This window comes from Haemorhous mexicanus, chromosome 2 (assembly GCF_027477595.1).
Source record: "Haemorhous mexicanus isolate bHaeMex1 chromosome 2, bHaeMex1.pri, whole genome shotgun sequence".
Classification (NCBI taxonomy): domain Eukaryota; kingdom Metazoa; phylum Chordata; class Aves; order Passeriformes; family Fringillidae; genus Haemorhous; species Haemorhous mexicanus.
Genome location: NC_082342.1, coordinates 103,463,191 through 103,484,677, shown reverse-complemented (window position 1 = coordinate 103,484,677; position 21,487 = coordinate 103,463,191). Strand labels below are relative to the sequence as shown.

General features: G+C 40.2%; 1 protein-coding gene across 6 annotated transcripts in view; it reads right to left on the bottom strand.

The window, feature by feature from the left end:
• FRMPD4 (FERM and PDZ domain containing 4) overlaps nt 1-21,487 on the bottom strand; it is a 331,755-nt gene that overhangs the window by 274,885 nt on the left and 35,383 nt on the right. For 2 of the 6 annotated variants that reach the window (XM_059839759.1, XM_059839761.1), the window contains exon 1: nt 21,206-21,439. The exons of 3 other annotated variants lie outside the window; for them this stretch is intronic. Coding sequence is in view for 1 of the 3 variants with exons in the window: in XM_059839761.1 (XP_059695744.1) it covers nt 21,206-21,246 (41 nt within the window). In the remaining 2 variants the exon portion in view is untranslated. Of the gene's footprint in view, nt 1-12,179; nt 12,266-21,205; nt 21,440-21,487 lie in introns of those variants that run through there. One more of the 6 variants, XM_059839762.1, reaches the window with a different exon arrangement.

The following is a 21,487-nucleotide window of genomic DNA, read 5'->3' as shown; positions in this document are numbered from 1 at the left end:
GAACTGTTTTATCAACATATAGCATAGAATAAAAGCAGTGACTCCAGAACAGCTGAACTTACCTATGTGCTGGTCTTTAGAATCCAAGAACCTGCCATTTTTAAAAAAAATGAGGTGATCAACAGAGGCACTCAAAACTAGCAGGTACAAGGGTGCTGTTGGACAAATGGTGTAAATCAAGAGAGGAAAGAGCTTGAACACAGTGCCCAGATATAATACTGCACACATTTTCCCTGTTCAGGTAGTACACTCCTAGTTTATAGTTGATTTAGCAGTTTTGTTAGCTTTCAGAACCCTTTCAATTCATCATATATTCAAGTAGAGACAACAGAAGTTCACAGGATTTGCTCCTATACCCAGAGTTGAACAAACAGTTGCATCATCCACATGACCTACTGCTCCTCAGAGAATCTTCACTTGGATGTCTTAGGACATGGATAACTCTTTTCTCTCAGAAAACACTGGAAAGAAAGGGGGGAAGGAGTGTAGAAAATCTGCTGTCCCTATCATGCATCATTCTTATCTTTGGGCTTGAGAAACACTAGGGTTTTCCTTTAAGATCCCTCAAGAAGCATTTGGAGCTGCAAGTGCATTGTGACCTGATGGGAGCCAAAGCTCACTCTAAAACTGGCAGCCCATCAATTATCCCTTCTAATCCAATGAACCTTGACAGCTGTAAATTCTGATAAACAAAACACGTTATTACCATAGCTGAAGATACGTGTAAGACAGTACTTTGAAGGTACCATCATGCTGCACAAACTTGAAAGCTGTCTTCTGGATCTTCTAAGACAAAATCCAAGCACACATTCATTGTCAGGCTGGACACAGCTCTGAGCTACTTGTTTCAGTTGTCCTGCTCATTGCAGGGGAGGGGGGGGTGGGGCTAGATGACTTTTAATAGTCCCTTCCAACCAAAACTAGGGCAGAGAGGCCCTGCAGACAGACCTCAACAAATTGGCCATCACCAACCATATGAAAGGCACTGATGGGCATATGACCATATTTGGGCAATCACCAAATATATGAAGTTTAACAAGGAAAAGTGCTGAATTCCATATCTGGGATGGGGAAATCCTGGTTGTGTGTATAGACTAGGAAATGAGAGGCTGGAGAGCAGTGCCAGGAAAGGGACCTGGGGGTCCTGGTCGATGGCAAGTTGAACATGAGCAGCACTGAACATGAGGCAGCCCTGTCCTGGGGGGCATCAGGCACAGGATGGCCAGCTGGGCAAGGGAGGGCATTGTCCTGCTCTGGTCTGCACTGGGGCAGCCCCACCTTGAGTCCTGGGGGCAGTTTTGGCCATCACAATATAAAAACCCCTCAAGCTACTGGAGAGTGTCCAAAGGAGGATCACAAGGATGGTGAAGGGCCTTGAGGAGAAGCTGTATGAGGAGCAGCTGAGGGCACTTGGTCTGTTCAGAGTGGAGAAGAGGAGGCTGAGGGGAAACCTCATTGTGGTTATCAACATCCTCACAAGGAGAAGCAGAGGGGCAGGTACCAATCTCTTCACACCTGTAACCAATCACAGGCATTCATGGAACAGCATGAAGCTGAGTTGGGGGAGGTTTAGGTTGGATGTCAGGAAAAGGATTTTCACCCACAGTATGGCTGAGCAATGAAACAGGCCCGTCAGAGTTCAAGAATTCTTCAAACAATTCTCTCAGGTGCGTGGTGTGACTGTGCAGGGGCACAAGTTGGACTTGATGATCCTGATAACTCAGGATCATCAAGTCATGTGAGTTCAGTTCATTCTACAATGCTATGATAATTCCATTATTCTAAAACGTGATGTATAGCACAAGCACAGCCAGTGTGACAACAATCTGATTTATCATGCATTTAATTTGCTTGCTAAAGAATGTGAAATTAACCTGTGTCACCAGCATTTGCTGTCATTAGTTCAGCACTTTCTTGCTACAGGGATGATCAAATGCTTCCTGACATGTGAACTTCAAAGAGCTTACACGACAAGGACCTTGGGTAAAGGAATCCTGAGGGAGGAGTGGCAGCTCACCACAGATATGTCATAGCCTCAGTCTTCTTCAAGGAGAAATGAGAAAACAAACAAACAGAAATGGCTTCAATCACCTCCTTCTTAATCTCTGACAGGGCAATCCAAGTAGACAGGAAGAGGAGATGACCACACTGTGGGAACACAGCTATTATAGGACACAGCACATATAAATAATCCATAGTCCTGGAAGCTTCTGTGAGTGACAGTAAATATGCTGTATCAAGAGAGAGGAATTATGATAGTACTCCTAATTTTGTGGTGCCTTTCTTATCATGCAATGTTGGCATGGACTACAGTTCTAATGGGCCATCTTTCCTCAATTAAGCGTTCAAATACTTTCACCAAATTCAGTATTATACAATTTAAGAAACAATTGTCTCAAAAAAAAGGGGCATCCTGGAGTCATCCCAAGTCTGCCTTCAGACCAGTGTAGTCCCTACACACAAATCATGTCCATTTGGGGTCTAATGCCTAGGGGATTTTAATGAGGCAACATTTCTGTAACAGCTCATCCAGGGACCACTAAAAGCATAACATAACACGTCAATACATCTTCACTAAGAATTAAAAAGGGAACAAAAATAGTCTTGGAGCTTTCTACACTGATTTCAAAGAGACTTCAGCTAAGTAGCTTCAAAATGACAGTTCTGCTTTAGTCTCCCAGATTAGCTTGTTAAGTCTACGAGCATAACACTGGAAATAGCACATCTAAAGTAATAAAGTAAATAGATGCAGACATGAAATTTGGAGTTCTCTCCCAACAATAAACTGAAAAACAAAACAAACAAAAAAAGAAAGAAAAAAATGCAAGAGGCTAATAAGATTGCAGCTTTTTTTTAATTATTCTTTTCAAAATATCATCTATTATACTCCTCAAGCTAATGCAGTCAAACTTAAGTCTCAGAAAACACTTAGGAGAAGACTATACTCTTGAAAAGTCTCTTAATTTGAGTGGGAAGCAGTTGCACATCTGTCAACAAGCCTTTGCAACCAAAATAGCTATTGCCATCAAGGAGACCAATTTGCAAAATTTAATCAACACCTCTGTCTCCTTACATAGTTCCCATTAGTGATTAGTTTCAATACTACCTCTGCTCATCACACAATGCTTGCAATTATCATTAAAAATACATAATTTGTAAAAGTACATATAAATTTATATGTATTTGTAAACTAGCACTCCTACAAATCAGCATGCCTATAAAATCCCAGAAATACCATAGGAACATGCTATTTGACCCACAATAAGACATAACAGCTGTATTTAATAAACTACATTTGAAAAAGCTGTAGAAAGCAGCTGTAGAGTCTCAACTATCCAACGCACCCAGTCTGCACAGCAACACACTATTCTTCTTGATTCATGAAAAGCACCGCTGGTCTTACAAACCAAATACACTGGTTAGCTTCAAATAGCAAACCACAATTTGGTTTTGCATTAAAAGTCCTTGTGCCAAGCACAGCTTTTCCTAGTGTTTTCACTTCTTCCATTTCTCTCCTCCCTTTTGGAGCCCACAACAGGCTGAAATTCCCATTCTTTATTCACATGCAGGCTAACAGAGTAAGGCACTCTGAACTAACTCGTGTGACCTCAGCATTTCCATGGCTTGGCATCTGCCTCATGGAGCTCAGACGCATCTTAGAAACAAGGTCTTCATTTGTGCTCCCTCTTCTGGCTTCAGGAGCATACAGCACAACCACAGTAGGGTGACATGGAGACCACCCCAACACAGCCACCGCTGTCTGCAGCCCCTGCTCCCCAAAACACAACACAAAGAAAGCATTCACAACCTGCACACTGCCACCTGCTCTGGTGGAACATGCTACCAAAATAACCCAGATCAGAACTCACGGGAGTGATTTATATTATTTCACCGCTCAGCACAAAACAGCAAGGACGCAACTCCCAAAGAGGGAACAAAAATAGCTTCCAGCTAATTTTTTAAGCCTATCCTAATGTTAATTTTAGCTTTGGAAAACCATCACGTGTAACAGAACACAGAGTCCAGCACCTTCCACAAGGAAAAAACCCAGTGACATTAAAGGCTAATATTTAGATATGTCTGGCATAAGAAGCTTTAATTTTCAGGCTTAGAATGCATTTTAATCATTTATATATTCCTTTTCATAATAAAAATAAGGAATTATGTTATTTAGCTGTACTGTCTTTGGCATCAATGAAGTCCAGGAAAAGGAAGTGGGGGAAAAAAGCCAACTGCACCATAGCTGACTGTTCCAGCATAACGTTGCTCTGCAGTGGAGGTCTATTTTGAGAAAACTACAGTTGCCAGCAGCATAGCCCTCTTAAGTCATTTTGGTAGAAGTTGTCAAAATACATGTTCTTTGGAGTCTTTCTAGATTTGGAATACTTTATCTGACCTTATTTTACTGCAAAATGAAATTTTTTTAGTATCCTCTAATAAAAGTATTTGAAGAAATGTTAAGTCTGGATGAAAACAGAGTAAGTAAAATAATCTACAGTTTTCTCAGGACATGGAGGATAACAAAATGGGACTAAAAAGAGGCAAAGTTGAGTGAGGAAGGGAGGAACATACTCTTGGTATCTTTTATCTTTATACATAAGAACAACTTGGGAATGGCTAATGGAATGAGATGGAGAGAAGCTGCCAAAGCTGTTGGCTGTCGGGACCCCTAAGTCTCATCTCTTCTCTGTGTGCCTGTGTTAGAATGAGAGAATAGAAGCCGTGGATAAGCCCAGGAAAAGGGACTAGAGTCGAAGGATCCCTTTCCTAGGCAGCTAATTATAACTACTTAACAGTCAGACATTATATTCTTCACTACTCCATTTTCATTCTTGTATTTGTGGCAGAATTCTTTCTTCCTGGAATGTCCTAATGCCTGGCAGTCACAAGCAACAGATATTGGCTCAGATATCCAGCCTTCAGAGGGGATATGAAATGCACAACATCCAAAGAAGGGCAGAAATTCTGCAACACCATTGTGCCTAATGATATTTTCTAGTAGCTACTGCCAAATGGTTTTCCAGATCTGCTCATCAGGGACATCTGGTATTCTGTATTAGCCAACATGAACTGGTCTGGAACATTCAACAGCCTCAGGAATGTGGTGTAAATTTTCATACCTAAGGATGCTTCTTTTTGTGATAACGAAGTTACTTGGACTCTTCCGTAGCTTTTGGAGGTCACCAAAATTTTAGGCTATATCACAACATTGTAAATGGGCTCTATAGTTCACCTACACATTTGCTTCAGCAGCTATCAAATCTCATTTGGCATCCAGCCTTTTTAGTTTCTGGAATGATTTGTCCAGTGATTCTGCATAAAGTGTAGACAGCTTCAGAAATGGTGCTTATAAACTCTCACAGAAGTTAATGTACATGAAACTAGGTAACAGCAGTTCACTTTTGCATACCAACTAGAAAATGTAGGGACACTCAGGAGTAGGTAGATTATCTCTTGCCCTCCATTTTGTTATTTATTCTACAGTTCCTGTATCTATTCTACAGTTCCTGTTCCTACCAACAAGAGAATTCTAAACATAAATCATCATACTTTAATTTACCAACAAACTCTCATCAGCTGACCAACAGCATGTCTTCCAGATTCTCATCACTTTATTTACTGTTTAATCCTCTCCAAGTGGAAAAATGGTGATAGAATTCCATTTTTTTTTTTACCCACATATACAGACTGCTACATTCAGAATATCCTTCTAAATTACAGTTTATATTAAGTGCTATGCTGCGCAGCCCATGGAAGATGGATGAGAAGACACTTTTCCCAATGAAGCACAGGAAAGCTTAAGGCTCCTGTTTTCTTTGTGGTAGCAATATGTTACACCAACAAATACAACAGAACATTTTCCAAAGTGCTATTCCTCATGACGCCCTCTCCATACTAAGGAGAAATACAGTTGAAGTCTGTAGCAAACTTACCTTTGACCCTTTTGGCCTGATTTCATCAGCTAGAAGTCAAATTACTTGCCACAAAAACAGAGAATCTAACAGATTTACGTTAAATCAGACTATAATGTTCCAGAAAAATACAACACTTGATGGTATTTATGGCTTGCAAAGAGCACAGCTACTGAGCAGGCATTCATTTTGGATGCACACATTGTTACATTGTTTCATAAAATTTCCCCCTCTTAAGTCTGTTTTGTCTTTTCTTTCTTTTTTTTTTTTTTTTTTTACTGCTCTGGAAGTCCAAAGTTTTTGGTGAAATAAGGGTAAATATCAAACCCATGCTTCACCTCACCTGAAAATTTAGTTTTTTATCTCTAAGAAAACCCCCTTTTTGCATGAGTTACCAAATATTCAACAGCATGTGGAAGTTCTTCCTATCCTCCAGCACTTTTTTATAAAACATCTGAAATATTGTTTTATAACAGTATCTACATGCAATGCTCCATGTGGGCATGGATTCTCTCACAAGATCTTCAAATCTATACCCCATCACAGTGGAAACTAAGCAATTCTTTAAAAAGCACTGCCAAGTCCATCCCTTAGATGAACAGAACACTCTGGTTTTAGAGCCTACCATTGAATGCTGATGGGTTTTCTACAAGAAACTCAGGAAAATATAAGGGTTTGTTTTGCAAATTGTCAAGAAGTTAGAACCCAGTAACATGAATGAAAGCTACTTCCAATCTACTGACAGACATGTCATTCTAAATGTGCTCAGCAAAAGCATTTCTCCTGATTTTCTGAACTGTGGAAGTAAAAATCAGAAGGAAAAAAAAAAAAAAGAAAAAGAAAGTAAGCAGGAAAAAGAAAAAAGCCTACCAGCAATGCTGTTGGAGTTCCCATTCAAGGGAGCAGGCTCCTGGCTAATTCCAGAAGAAAGTGATCTTGACTGCAGGTGGTGCACTCTTCTGCCACCACCAAGTGCCACTGCAATCAATCAGAATCACTATGGGAACGTGGGGCAGAGGAAAACAGAGAGTTTTAAAACTGGAATGTAAAAGGTACATTTTTAATTTGATCATGGGTATTTTTAATTATGTACTAGAAAAGCATATTTTAGGACAATTCCACATGGAAATAACAAGTCTTTTAGAAAATTCTTAATGTCCAATATCTACTTAGCATAATGAAATGCCAAAGGTGGCCTTATATTTCAAAAATCAGCTTGAATTTATTGCATCTTCATGTGGAAGTTCAGTATTCATTAGCTTATAGAGTACAGACACCAAACTCCTAGTTCTTAGAGGAATAAATAGTAAAAAATGGTCTTTAATTGCTGGGGTTTTGTCTGACCCCACAATCATGAAAACAAAAGAAATGCTCAACAAACCATACAATTAGAACTGCTGGCTTTTTCTGGAACAAAATTCTCTCCCATGTTTTACCAGGAGACAGTTTAATTCTGTGATCTGATCTTTACATCGAGCCCATTGTCTGGTCATTACACAGGTGAGTTTTCCTTCCAGTTGACCACCATCCTTATCACTAAGTATTTGTATGTGTTGATAAATATCCAAAAATACTAATCAACTCACCAGGCACTAAACTGCAGAAGTACCTTTCTCAGAGGTAAAATAGTACTATTTTTTTATACTGTGAAATTTCCACAACTTTCAATTTTCAGAAAAAATACTACAGGCCTAAGTTAAGAAAGTCTAACTTGAGAATGGAAAGCCATGATATTTGCCTTCAAAATGACTGTTCTTTTATACAGCAAAGACTCTCAACAGATGTTTTCTAGGAGCTGTATGGTAAGCTGAGCAGGCATGTGTACACAATGATGCATCCACAGACCCCTAAATCACCAAACATGCAACTCCTTTGCCATTATTAACGCTGGGTTTTCAGCAAATTATTCAAAACGGCTGCTGGACTTGGTTTGCCATTTTGAAGAACAGATCATGTCATCTTTCAGTGTAATACAAATCCCTGCTGAAGAGTCTGCCAAGGCTGGGAGCCATCACATTCAGAAGCAGCAGAGGGAAGCAGACCCAAGGTATGTGTGGCAGGTTTCCTTCCCCCACCCAGCCTGACAGCAGAAGAGGCTGCAGCTCCGTGCTGAGGGTGCTTCGTTTACTCTGCTCAGGTACACGGGGCAGCTGTGGCTGGTCAGACACACTGAACTGGCACCAGGGACAGGCAGGTCCTACCAGATGAAATTAGAGCTGCAGTTGAGCCTGCAAAGAAAGTTTTGGCTGTGATTCAAGTTGCACTGTTATTTACTGAGCAAAGAGATGCTGCACACAGGGTTATTTGGCCTATGCAGGGTGCACAGTCTGGCTGGAAGGAGAAAAATCCACCTCACATCAATTATAAGGTCTGTGCCACTCAGCTCAGAAAGAAGAAAATGATGAAGACAGAATAAAACAATTGCATGTCTGTGAGAAATAATCATGCTGTCCTTATTTACTTACTCAGCTTTTGCAAAGACTACACAAAAACAAGAGTAAAGTTTCCTTACAGTTTCACACAATACTAAACAAACTTTACAGCTTCCTGTCACTGTTCATGAAAGGCAGAATCACCATGAACTTCTACTGCTCAGAACTGTTCTCCCTTGGACATAAATATAAATGAAAGTCTAAACCACATATTCCCCCAACACCTTTAAAAGCCAGAATACTGAATTAATTAATAAAAAAGAGATCTGGATCAAGAAGGTGTCTGTTGTGGTCAGCGTGCTCACACACAGATGCCTGTGCCCCTGCCAACAGTGCCCAGCAGCCCAATCACAAGTGGTGAGTCAGCACTAAGTACTCACTGTGTAAAGGAAAGCTGCTTGAGTTGGAAACTGATTGGAGGGGGATGGGGGAAAGGAAGTAAAACACCAAACCATACCACAGAAATTGAGAGACAAACTGTTTTCTGCTTACCATCACATTTGTAGAAGAAAAAAAAAGAATATTTTGAACACTGACTAGATTAAATGTCAGTTCTTATAATTACAGCCTGGTAAACAAACATATACAAATAGTACTGGTACCATTTTATGCAGCTAAAATAAATTTCTGCCATTTTGGAATAACACCCAGTAGAACAGGTATTGTGTCCTCTAGTTGGAAAGCTGTTCATTGCAGCACTGAACTATGGGGAAAAAAAAAAAAGAAACTAATGCTGCTTTACCTTCTACTATGAAAGAAACATTTCAAACATTTAACATGAAAACAGAATTTCTCTTTTTTAGAACCAGTATGTAACATGAGAAAATGGGATGAACTCTGACATTAATGGCTAAAGAACAGTAATATAAGGGAAACACTTCCAAAAACATATACTTGTCTAATCTAATACAAGGTTAAAGAACAGTATGAGGTTTGGACAAGCTTTAGAAAACACAACAAAAAGCAAATCAATATTCTCCTATTAAAGAAATACAAAGTATTTTTACTGATATGAAGGAGAAGGCTTGCACTGACATCTGGAAGAGTGAAATTCATCCTCTACATAGCAGGCTACTGTTAAAACCTATCAAACAGTCAGTGCACCAAGTAGCACACCCAGATACCATGGACAAATTGAATCCAACAGGACAACTATGGAAACAAGAGGCAGGGGCAAAGAATCTGCCAGCTTTCCACACTGCCACTTCAGAGCATCCCTGTCTCAACAAAACCTCCACAGGACCTTAATGCCTATTAAAGCCAGCAAAAGAGAAGAATAATAATCAGTGTTTTGCTTTGAAAGAACACACCTTTGTATCAGTAAACAAATATGCAACATATTCAGCATCAAAAAAATAAAGATATCGGAATTTTTTTTATCCAAACGTCAACTAAAGAAAAACAGATTTATATTCCACTGTTCATATTCCACAGATATTACTTATAAAGTGGTCTTCTGTAAGGCATGCTAACTATAAGTCATGCAGATGTATGATGTTACCCACCTAGAAAAAAAATTATTTTAATTTTGCATCCTGAGATGCAAAAATTCTCAATTTTGCATCCTGAGAGTGCTTCTTTTGATATACTATATATCTTTTTACAATAAAACACCCAAGGTAAAAGAGCTTTAGTAGTTTCAAATTTAAATTTTTCTATGAAATCCTTTGTTGTGAGGCTTTTTAGATTTGTCCTTTAGATGTATCCTTCAAGATCCCCATCACCACCACCGTTTTTAGACCACATATTCAATGATGTCATAGAGTTGATGGATAAATATTGCAAAGTATGAAAGTGATCAAAAAGGAAAGGGGCTGATGAAGTGCTTATACATATATATATGTATAAGGAATGACAGAAGATACAGAAGGAAGAGAAAAATTGCTGTATGGAAGCTCCTTGAAGTTTACTACTACTGTTGCTAAAAAAGAGAAAGCCATGTGGTTCAAAGCATAATTAAAAACACAGACTACTTATGCACCTATAAAAACTCCCATTTCCAGTTTCAAAACGAAGAGTATTTGAAAAGCAAGCCATTAGTACTCTCCAGTTATTTTTCTGTGGTCTCAGAAGTAGCACAGACACCCTATACTTGCTTCTGTAAGATGTTCTTTCCAAGTTCAGAAAAAGAGCATTTGAAAGAAACCTTTTATCTCTTCAGACAGCTTCCAGAACCTGGAAAATACATCCATGGAAAGGATATAACTGCAAACTTGCTGCTAGGAATGAACACATGTTCATTATTTAAAAGATAACAAAAAAAAAAAAAATTAAACAACCTTTCATTTATCCTGGACAGTTCACCTTCCACAAGCAATCTAAGAAAATTAATCCCTTGAACAACCACACTACTCTGCTGCCTAATAAAGCAAAAATATTATTAGAAATCTGCTTTTAAAAACAATGTTAAGCCAGTTTCTTTAGACTGTATGGCATGGTAGCAAGGGTGCAATACCTTCATACATCAGGATGTGCAAGATACACAAAGCTGCATTTAGCACACAGAACCTGTATTTGATTTCCCATGTGCCAAGCAAAGCCAAGTCAATGAAAGGCAGCAGAACAGGCTTCAAAGGCAAGAAATAACAAGGAAGCAAGAGGAACTAGGAAAGATCTGAGGAATTCAGAGGGGCTGAAGCAGCCTCTCCTCACTGCAAGCCATCTTCTGCAGAAACTGCCCTCTTCCCAGATTTGCTCATATGCAGGGCTCTCATGCAGCATCCCCGCTCCTCAGGTCCCAGAGATACCTGGAGAAAGGTTTCATCTCCATGCACTCCCACAGCACCACCCACCACTAAATGGGGTGCAATGTAACAGAGCTCAGCACAGGCCAGAAGTTCCATTTCCCTTTCTCCCCTTCCACCTCGCTGCCCAAGACAATATGCTTCAATCACTTCTGCCAAGCCAGTTTAGAAATCTACACCAGCAGAAATGTAACAAACCAAAACCAGTTTTCTAGTGCTTTTAGTTCCTGAAGTAGCTCACCATGGTGTGAGACATAAAAGGCTGCAGAGGACAAAATGGGGAAACTTAAAAGCAAAAGAAAATGGAAATCAAACCCCATAGCCTCATTAGGTCTTCTGCCAGTAGACATTACATGAGGCTGATCATATTGCAGAAGTGCCCCCTCAAAATGCCTCAGAGCACCTTAGTTCTAATTCTTCCCCATGCCAATTAAAAAAATTAAAAAAAAAAAAAAAAAGGAAAAGCCAAATGCCTTCTGGTTTTTTTGACTTTTTAATAGCCAAAATGAAACATAAACACATTCCCCAACAACTACAGATTTTGTAGTCAAGTTATTTGCATTCAAAGAGGGGGAAGTCACAGGGTTCATCAGTGAACCAATGCAGGGGTTGAGCTTCACCCTAAGAGAGGGAACCCTCCTGAATGCAGGGTCTCCAGGACAGAAAATACTCAGGGAGTCAAAGACCACCTTGTTATTTCATGTGTTGAGTGAGATCAAGCTTAGCCACCAGAAACCACCAGAAAAATAAAGGACTTTCAAGAAGAAACTCAAGACTTTAGAAAACAAAAAAGTTGTTTCTGTTCCAATGCTGAAGTGAATTCCTCCCTTTTTTAAAACAGCAAGCACACAGATTACAGCACACATCACCAATTAATTCAACCAGCCTTATGAAGCAACTAAACTTCTCTACCCAGGCAACAATGTGAGCTCACCTTCACATAAAGATCAGCTAGTCTTGAACAATTAATTCAACTAACTCAAGGCAAATTAGCCCCCACCCAATACAACATTCATTAAATCCCTTTCTCCAATTTCTCTCTTCCTTCCTTTGCCATCCCTCCCCTATTACACACTGCAGCCCATACTCACCTTGCCTTCAAAGCAGAATAGTCAAGTACAGATCATTCCTCACATGCAGTTTTTCTCTGTCCCCCTTCCCTGTGTGCCCTGACAGAGGAGAAGGCACTCCTTTGTAAACATGACAGGTAACACACAATACATTATGCAAAGCAAAGACCTAGGCAGATAGCCAACTTCATGAGAAAACTATCTGCCACCCCCACTGGGGAAAAAAATTCTTCAAAGATAAAAATTAAAAATTCAGTTAACATCATCTGAGGTTAGCAACAAGTCAAAAATTAAAAAAAAGAAAAGCAGATGCCTTTAAATAGCAACGGCCATATGATCCAAAACCTAATGCCAGTAGAAAACCCATGAAAATTTGCTAATTTCTACCTGAACACATGAACTACATTTTGACTTATCAGCCACATTGTACAGTCAAAACAAAACTTGTCTTTTCTGATAAAGGTGCACAACCCGTTACATACTGCAGTGTTAACAGACAGCTCACCCCTTTCTAGGGTGGGTAAGGCCTTGACAATACTGCCATACATAATTTTTTTCGATTTTTTTTTTCTTTGTGTTTTTGTGGGATAAAACATGGCAAGAAAATAAAAATCATAGGGGGTTTCTGGTTTGGGTTGGAAAGGACATTGAAGATCAGAGATCAGGTCCAACCCCAAAGTCTGAACTTCAGCCCTGCTGGAGCAGGCTCTTCTGTGCAATTACAATCTCTGCTGTCTCAAGGCTCCTGTCATAGATGCCTCAAGGCTTGTCACAGCCTCATTTAGAGTAAGTCAAAGTCAGTGCCATCATTCAGGCATTCAGGTAATGAAGCATCCTGCCTCTACAAATCTGCTTAGAAATGGAATATTTCCAGATTTCTTCTCCAGTTCTCTCCTTCTCTATTTCAGTCAAACACAGAGCCCAAGTGAAATAAGGCAGCTTGGACTTGTAACACATGCCTGGCTTGTTTTACATGGCTGGTGCACCTGCTAGTACTCCTGGTAGCATTTACTGCCATTGAATAATGGGCATTTTGCTTTCCAAACATATGAGTACTGCCAAATCCAGAGGAATATAATCACAAATTCAAGATTAAGAACAAACAGTGAAACTGCAAAATCTATAAGCAACCTAAGCAAAACCTTATGGGCTGCATAATGCTGGAAAAGTATTTTAAACAAATATGTAAGCACTTTCATGAGAAAGGTTGACAGTTTATCTGAACAATTAAAACTCAGTCATGCACAAACATTAACGAAAAACTTCACTCTAAATAGGGTACAATCAGCACTGCAAAGTTTTACAAATTGTGATTTTAGATTTTTTTTCTTAAACAACATTAGTTTCAAAAATTATGTCTTTTCTCTCCCACTCCCCAAAAACAAACAGAAAGGACGTATGCAGAAATAAATTCTGAAGAACAGAAGGGAGAATTTTTTGGTGGTTTTGATTGTTAATGTAAATCACTAAGTAGGTTTCATCAATCCTCACATACACATCTTTTTGTTTTGATAATCTATAGAAACAAAAAAAAGTCATAATACCTTACAATATCCCAAGTCTCTTTCCCTTAAAATTTCAAAAATTCAGAAAAATCCAAAAATAAACTCTATCAAGAGCCAGATCATGAGAAGATTCATTCTCAGCATTTGACTCTAACATACAAATACTCCTTCCTAGTCTTCACCTCCTTCTTTCTATTCTCTGTATAAATTATATTTTTTACCAGAAGTTCTCAAAATCTTGCAAGATATCCATCTATTCTGCAGAGCCTTATCTCCCCACACTCCCATAGCTAAAACTGATACCTGACAAGTCCACTCACTAACTTTATAATAATTAAAAATGTTGGTTTTTAAAACTAATGAAAAGAAATTTCTCAGTTTGTAGCCAATAATCAACCTCTTAAAGGGAGTTTCTGTACTCTCTGAACTAAAGGAATACTGGTAGAAACTTCTCCAACACCAGGTCCTAATTTAGGTCAGAGAGACTTTTGAGTCCTGGAGTACTTTTCATCTCTAGCTCCAATGTACTTTCACAGGTTTAGATTTTAAGCAGTGTGGATTTCACTAGGATTTGAAATGCAACTACTGACTGAAATTTATACTACTTCACTGTTACTGACTTCATTTCCAGTCAATGGAATAATGATCAGAAACAGAGTCTCACCTATTATTTTAAACGTCTCTAAGCAGACCTTCAGTAAATGTGCAGCCTTTTCACTTCACAGATTTCTTCAAGGTACGTCAAAAAACTATTCATTTTATTCCTGATTACAAAAAGCAGCTTCAAATACAGTTTGGTATTCTCAGAAGTGAATTCCTGTTCAATCATGTCCCTGTAGTATTTAAACTCTGGTACTTTATCAGCACCACAAGCTTCCATAACTTGGATCCAAATAGGTTATATGCAAACAGTCATGAAAATGAGTAGTTCATGTACCTGGATGGTCTTCCTTGATTTAATAGAACTATTTGTAGCATGACACAGTAGGACTGGAATCCAAAATTACCGTCCCTTTCCTCACAGCTGATTTTTTGCATTATTTGTCTACAGCAGATAGAGATCCTTCCCAGATGATGGCTCATTTTAAAAAAGGCAGTGGCTCCTACATGACTTTAGTCAGTTCTTTATCCCATCAGTCAGATGCTAAGTTGTGATAGATCTGACATAACTGTTTGGAAATGCTTTCAAGAGCAGTAAAATAACCCTTCTGCTCCACATTAGGAGTGGAGCTGAGACCATTTATTATCCTCTCATTATTTCAGGTCATGGTTTGTATTCCCTATGAACAGCTTGGTAAACTTCCATAATGATCTAGAATGCCGCAAAATATGGAAACATATCCTCATTTTTTTATTACTGGTATGGTGAGAATTTTTTTCTGTTTACCTGAAATTCCCCACATGAATCTGTCAAGCTGAAAAGCAGGCTTCTCAAAAACAAACAAACCAACCAAATCACATCATGAGCAAGCAAACCTTCTCCTCCCTCAAAAAACTAAACATAAACTGTAAAACACCTCAGGCTTGTCCTGGTAGCAGTGGAATAGAGGCAAAAATCCACAAAAGGGTTTTTGCAAAAACCCTCTTCTGTCTTCTCACACCATATAAAAATTTTGAGTGACTTAAACACGCACACACAACAACATTGGTGCTACAATTATAAGAGAACTGCCCCAAGATTCTTGATTCGGCCATGTCACCAACAATTTTACATTACAGATTGAAGTTCTCCAAAATAAACCAAAAGCAAACAGAAAAGACATCTTCCTAGAAATATGAGCATTATATTGAACCTGCACATTTTGATTTTTCTTAAATCAAAGCACCAATTCTCAAAGTTTGCATTCCATCTTCTTCAGTAATTAAGAAGAAGAGAAGAAAGAAAGCAACACTTGGGGCTCATTCTTTTTTATTTTTTTGGATTTCTCAAAAATTTCTGGAGACAATGTTGCTTCTGGCATAGAGAACTTACATATTTAACAGAGTTGCATCATCATTCACTGGCCACTTGACAAGTTTACAGCAGCTCATAATGTAAAGAGTGGTTTAATAAATCTCTAAACTGTTGAAGTCACTATGACATACATTACTAGCATCACAAACATTAAAGCATATGTCTCTATTATGGGTGTCAGCTAACAAAACAAAACAGACAAATAATAAAATATATGGTAAATTCCTATATTAATGTGACTAGGCAAATGTGCCACCAAATGTAATGCAGTCCTCAAGGAAAAAGGCTGAAATGAATTATTGGTTATTATATATCATCCTGTATAATAAAATCCTTTTTGGAATTAAATTACCTCCTTTGAACATGAAAAGGATAATCATAGGCTTTCTTACTGAATCTTTTGTAAATACTGAAAATAACTTACAAGCTACAATATTGTCATTTCAAAGAGTACTCATAAAAATTGTTCCAAAAATTAAATGCAAAACAGCATCAGTAAGTTAATCACACTTTTAATTGTATCTCCAATAACATACAGTTTTTTTAAACTTCACAGGAAAATAAAGACTTGGCAAGGAAAATCACAGATAAAGAAAGGTGTTATTCTGATAAAGACAAAGAAACATCCCAAAATCTTCTTCAATTGATTAAAATTTTTTTAAAACCAAAAACACAATTGACAGACCGGCTAATTTTAGAACTTTAAATCTAAAAACATACGTCTACTTGGCTGCATAAAAATAATTAAACCACAAAGACAAGCAACCTGATTCCCAAAAAATAAAACCAAAAAAAACCAAAAATCCAAACAAACAGAAAACAAAAACAAACAAAAACACAACAGAACTTAGTAGTCAGAAGATACAGGCACAGCTTCTAGTCAGTTACATTTTAAGGCAGAGAACCTTTCACACTAGTCTGGCAGGACATCTAAAGACAGTATCTGGAGAGAACAAAACTGAGCACAGGGCTACAAAGGCTGGACAGGGAGAGAACAAATGCAAGGCTTCACGTCAGTTTAGGCTTCTTTCACTTTTACCAGCAGCAAGAACCCAAAAGTTCAAACATCTGCACAGCTACCAAGTCAGTCTACCTGACTAGAGATGGCCAGGCATGGAAAGATAAACACAAAAGATAAGAATGTGAGATTTATCCACCCCAATGAAAAAGGACTTGGTAAGAAGTTTCTTCTCAATCAGAAACTCAGCCTCAGATTTAGCGTAATCACAGAAAAAAAAAAAATTGACTGTTCTGTGAAAAGAGCTTGCAGGGTTAAGAGATTTTTTTTGTCATTGTTTTAAAGCCAATTCCAAGGGCCTGGCTAACAAGGACATGGCTATTCATGTCCCATTTTAATCGAATAAATTTAAACTCAAGGATAATGGACGGCAATGCTAAACTTGAGCAGAAAAGTAAAGATCCAGGAAAGACAAATTTGCCTACCCCATACAACAAACTGGCATGGCTGTTAAGGGCAGGTCCAAACCTTCCTGCTATCCTCCCGTTTGTTACATGGGTTTAACTCTCCATTAGTTATACTTTTAAGGGCTACAATGAGGTCTTGATTTCTACTTTCTTACCCCATACCGCAGGCCTACTTGGGGATTTTCTTTCTGGTAACAAATTACTCCTGAGCTCAGAACTTCCCCCAAAAATGTAACTGTGTGACAGAGATGTCCACCCCACCCTCAGCAGTATTGCCACAGCTTAGAACCTGACAGCCACTCATGCAGACAGTCATGTCATTTTCTCCCTAGTGTTATCTGACAAAGCTACAAACAGGGGCACAGGAGCTTTGTATCCCAACTCTGGAGGGTCACTGCCCCGCTCAGTAACATTCAGGTCATAACCAGACAAGCATCTTTTCATATCAAAGTTATAATTCCTGCTGTGAAAGCTCTGAAATAGAACTGACCTCAACAGACATCACAAAAACAGTCATTCCCAATAAAAAAAATTCCAACTAAAAATATATTCTATGAATGCAGCTTAAATTCTCAGTAACTTCCATTCACTATTCTGACCTATTGTTTCATAGTTCACCTGTCCGGTACTGACTAGAAACTTGACACTGTGCCCTCTTCTCAGATTTACCTTGATCTGAAAACAGTTCCATGTTCAGAACAGCAGCACCATCCTTCCTTCGCTGCCTATACCTATGCTCAAGAATCACCACTCCTACTGTTTCTCCAAGCAGCTGCTAAAAGCAACTGGGAGAGAATACCAGGCAAGACAGACTTCTGAACCAGCCTCAAGAGTCAGCTATGCACCTCACCTCTGCCACTAAACCTCCATCCCAAATTACAGATGCTACCACACCATTCACACTTATGCTGCCCATAAAATAGAGAAATATTCACCTGCCTTGTACAGCTCCATATCAGGGCACTGATCCATTGAACAAGACTTGTCAATCATTCTCTACACTTGGAAATTCATCACAATAAAGGGAAGTTGTTTGTTTGTGGTTTTGCCCTCCAGAGAATGACACCATACTATTTATACCAAAACATTTACTTCAAACCATTACCATATTGGTGAATTTCCAAAATGGGATTGGGGGAGATGTTGTATCAGGGAAAGTGTGATCACTATTTTTGCATGCTAATTTTGGTTTCAGTGTCTGATGGTTATCTCCAAAATTTCGACAGAAACTTTACCATGAAGCATCTGTATGTTTATGCATAGTACACAATGTGACAGACCTACAAAGTCACGGAAGGGACAAGACTACCAAAGATCACATTTGTCATAAAACCATTTTGGCATTCTCTCTCATTTCTGCACATAATCCTTTTCCAGATTATGCCCATGTTTTCCACTTCCCCAGCAAGTATGGACAATTGTTGAAGCCATTGTAGAAGCAGAGTCTCTAAAAGACCCTAAACACAAAAGTATCACATAAAAAAACCCACATAGAAAATCAAAATATAAAAAAATATGTATGCTATGTAAAATTTTATATCCAGTAGCCACCTTCTAGGACTTTAAACCTCATCTTAAGCCTATTCCAGATAAAAAATTTTGTATGTTCATTCATCGAGACAAAATTTAAATTCTTCCCAGATCCATTAAAATCCTATCATGGCTTTAGGAAGCAACCCTTCCAGTAGTCATGTATAACAGAGCTTAGGTGTGCCACTGCCTGCAAAATCAAGGCTGCAGACTAAAACTGTAGTAAAAGACTTGCAACTTTAAATGATGAGATCTGAATGCACAATAAAGTTTAAAAGAAGTTCAGCACCAGCCACGTTCAAAACAACTTTCTGTAGGTAATCTGCCTGTAAGATCACATTCTCAGTTAAATATTTTCTTCAGAAAGGCCTTTCTGCCAGCAGCAAACAACCAGTATTTTGGGGCAAACTAGTTTTCCAACCCAAATGCACAAAGGGACTAAAGCTGGGGTTTACACTGGAACCTGTCTTCTTCATGAAGCTCTCATAAAGCTGGAATAGATACCTGGCTGTAACCTAGGTAACAGCAAGTAAAGTCAAGCCCTGGGTAAACTATTATGTCTTTTAACAACCGGAAAATTAGAAATAAAAAGTGTAGCTCAGTACAGAAATCATGTACTGCAATCTACAAGATAAACACAGTCTGTAAGTATTTCACATCCTTAAATGAAGCAGAGGCAGATACAAGCTTTAAAACTTGCAATTTCATTTCAGAAGGAACCTTCAGGTTCTTCTGAAGAATTTCTATGATCTGTCTTTACTTAAATGCAAATCTTAGCTCTGTCTTCAAGTATGCAGAAAGCTACAGATTTTCTACACACCAAGAAAGACCCAAGCTTACGATATATATATATATATATCTAAAAATTGCCATGCACCTGACATAATAAAATTTGTGAATGACACATCCCTTTCTCTGCCTTTGATTCTAGACCAAGTGCAATGTGAAGACCTGGGAGTTTTTTTAAAACATCATTTCCAAAAAAAAATGGCGAAGGTCACACGATTCAGTTACTTGGAAATAAGTATCATACTACATGACCTATTCCTTATCTGTGTGAGCATATTTTCCCTCTCCTCAAAGTTTCTGCTGTAGTTCAAGCTGCTGCAGCTCTAGCGGTATCAGCCAGTAACACCACCCAAGGCAAGCCGAGGGGGCTGCTTGTATTGTCACTGTCACATGGTGTAAAATTGCTGTAAGCAGGATGAGACAATGATGTGCTTGAATGACAGCAGCTGTTCTGTGCTGGCATGCCACAAGCAGAGCTGTAACCATAGCCAGGTGCAATAGTGGGAATTTTGGGGGATAAAGGCAGTGTCTGCACCTGTGGCACTCTGTAACTTCTAGCCATGCAATATTTGTTCTTTACAGACCATCTGTCATTTTGACAAGCTCCCTACCTGACCGTCACTGGAGCAGCCACCTTTTTTATTCCTTACTGAGGCCTTTCTCCCTTTTGTACACCATCCAATTTCTGCCTCATACGTGCCTCATAAACAGAAAAGGATATGGTAACTATGGTGTAGGAACCAGTGAATCATAAGAATTTGAAACACTCCTAGTTACAGAGATCAAAGCTAAATCCTCTAGGAAGATTATCCACACCAGAACCCTGAAAAAGAAATGTGACTCAAGTCAAGTACTTTCATACTGCATCTTTGAGATAAAGCACAATCCCCTGTGTAACTGCGAAGGGCTACCTCCAGTTATGCTTAACTAAGGTGGGAACGCTGTAACAGGGGCTGCTGTGCCTCTTGATCTATCTATGCAGTTCCAGGCCTGGCAACCGGCTGCGAACGCAACAGTCCGCAGGCTGAGACCACAACTCTGAGGCCATTCAAGAGAAGGTTTATTCGGAAAACAAAGAAATAGAGAAAAACAATACAAATCAACCACACATTTAAACAACGAGGAGTACGAGCCTTACGAGCAAGGGATAAGAGACTCCAAATCCACTCGCGCCCCTGCACCCATCGCCGTGTGAAACGGCGGAGGGGCAGCGCTCACAAACGATGCGAGTGGCGACGATTTCACCACTTCTTCAAAAATACGGCTCCCGGGAGAGCCGGTGTGCCCGAGGTACCGCGGGAGCGGAGGGGCAGGGCGAGACCCTTCCCGGCGGCGCGGCCCGGCCAGGCGCTGCTCGCTCCTCGGAACTTCGCCCCCCGCTCCCGCAGATGACCGATACCCGCACCGCGGCCACCACCCCCCGAACACCAACACACCCCTCAGCCACCGCCAGCGCGCCCGGCTCCGGCTCCTGTCGCCGCTTTTGCATTTCCAGAAGCACTCTGGCCGCCCATTCTGGCCGGCGTCTCAAGGAGGGCACCGCTCTCGCCCAACTGCGGCCGCAGTTGATTGTCCCTTCACAAGGGAGAGGGGAATGACCCATCCCGCGTAGGGACATCGGCACGGCCCGGGCAGATCCCACGGACAGCGAGCCCCCACCGCCCCACCCCAACACCGAGCCCGAGCCCCGTTGCCAGAGAAGTTGGGAGCGGCGCGGGCGCTCCCCACGCCGGGCAGCCCCCATCAGCCCCCATCCCTCCCTGCCCCCGCAGGGCACGGGCAGCGCCCGCAGCCGCGGGACGCCCGCGGTTCGCGGAGCAGCAGCGGTGGCGGCAAACACCTACCCGGAGAGCTTCCCAATCTTCACAAAGCTAAACACATCCATCCATGCGGCCGGCTAGCTCTGCCCGTCACACTCACTCACTCCAGCAGCAGCGGCGGCGGCGGCAGCAGCTCCATGTCGGGAGAAGGTTGCGTCCAGCGGCAGCAACAGCCCTTGCAAAAAAGCAGGAGCCGGCGGAGACAGCGGCTGCTACCCCCCTCCGGCGGGGAGCTGGGCGTGCAGCATCTCGCAGGACCGGCGCTCATCTGCGCGCAGCCCTCCCCCCGCTCCCCCCGCCCCGCTC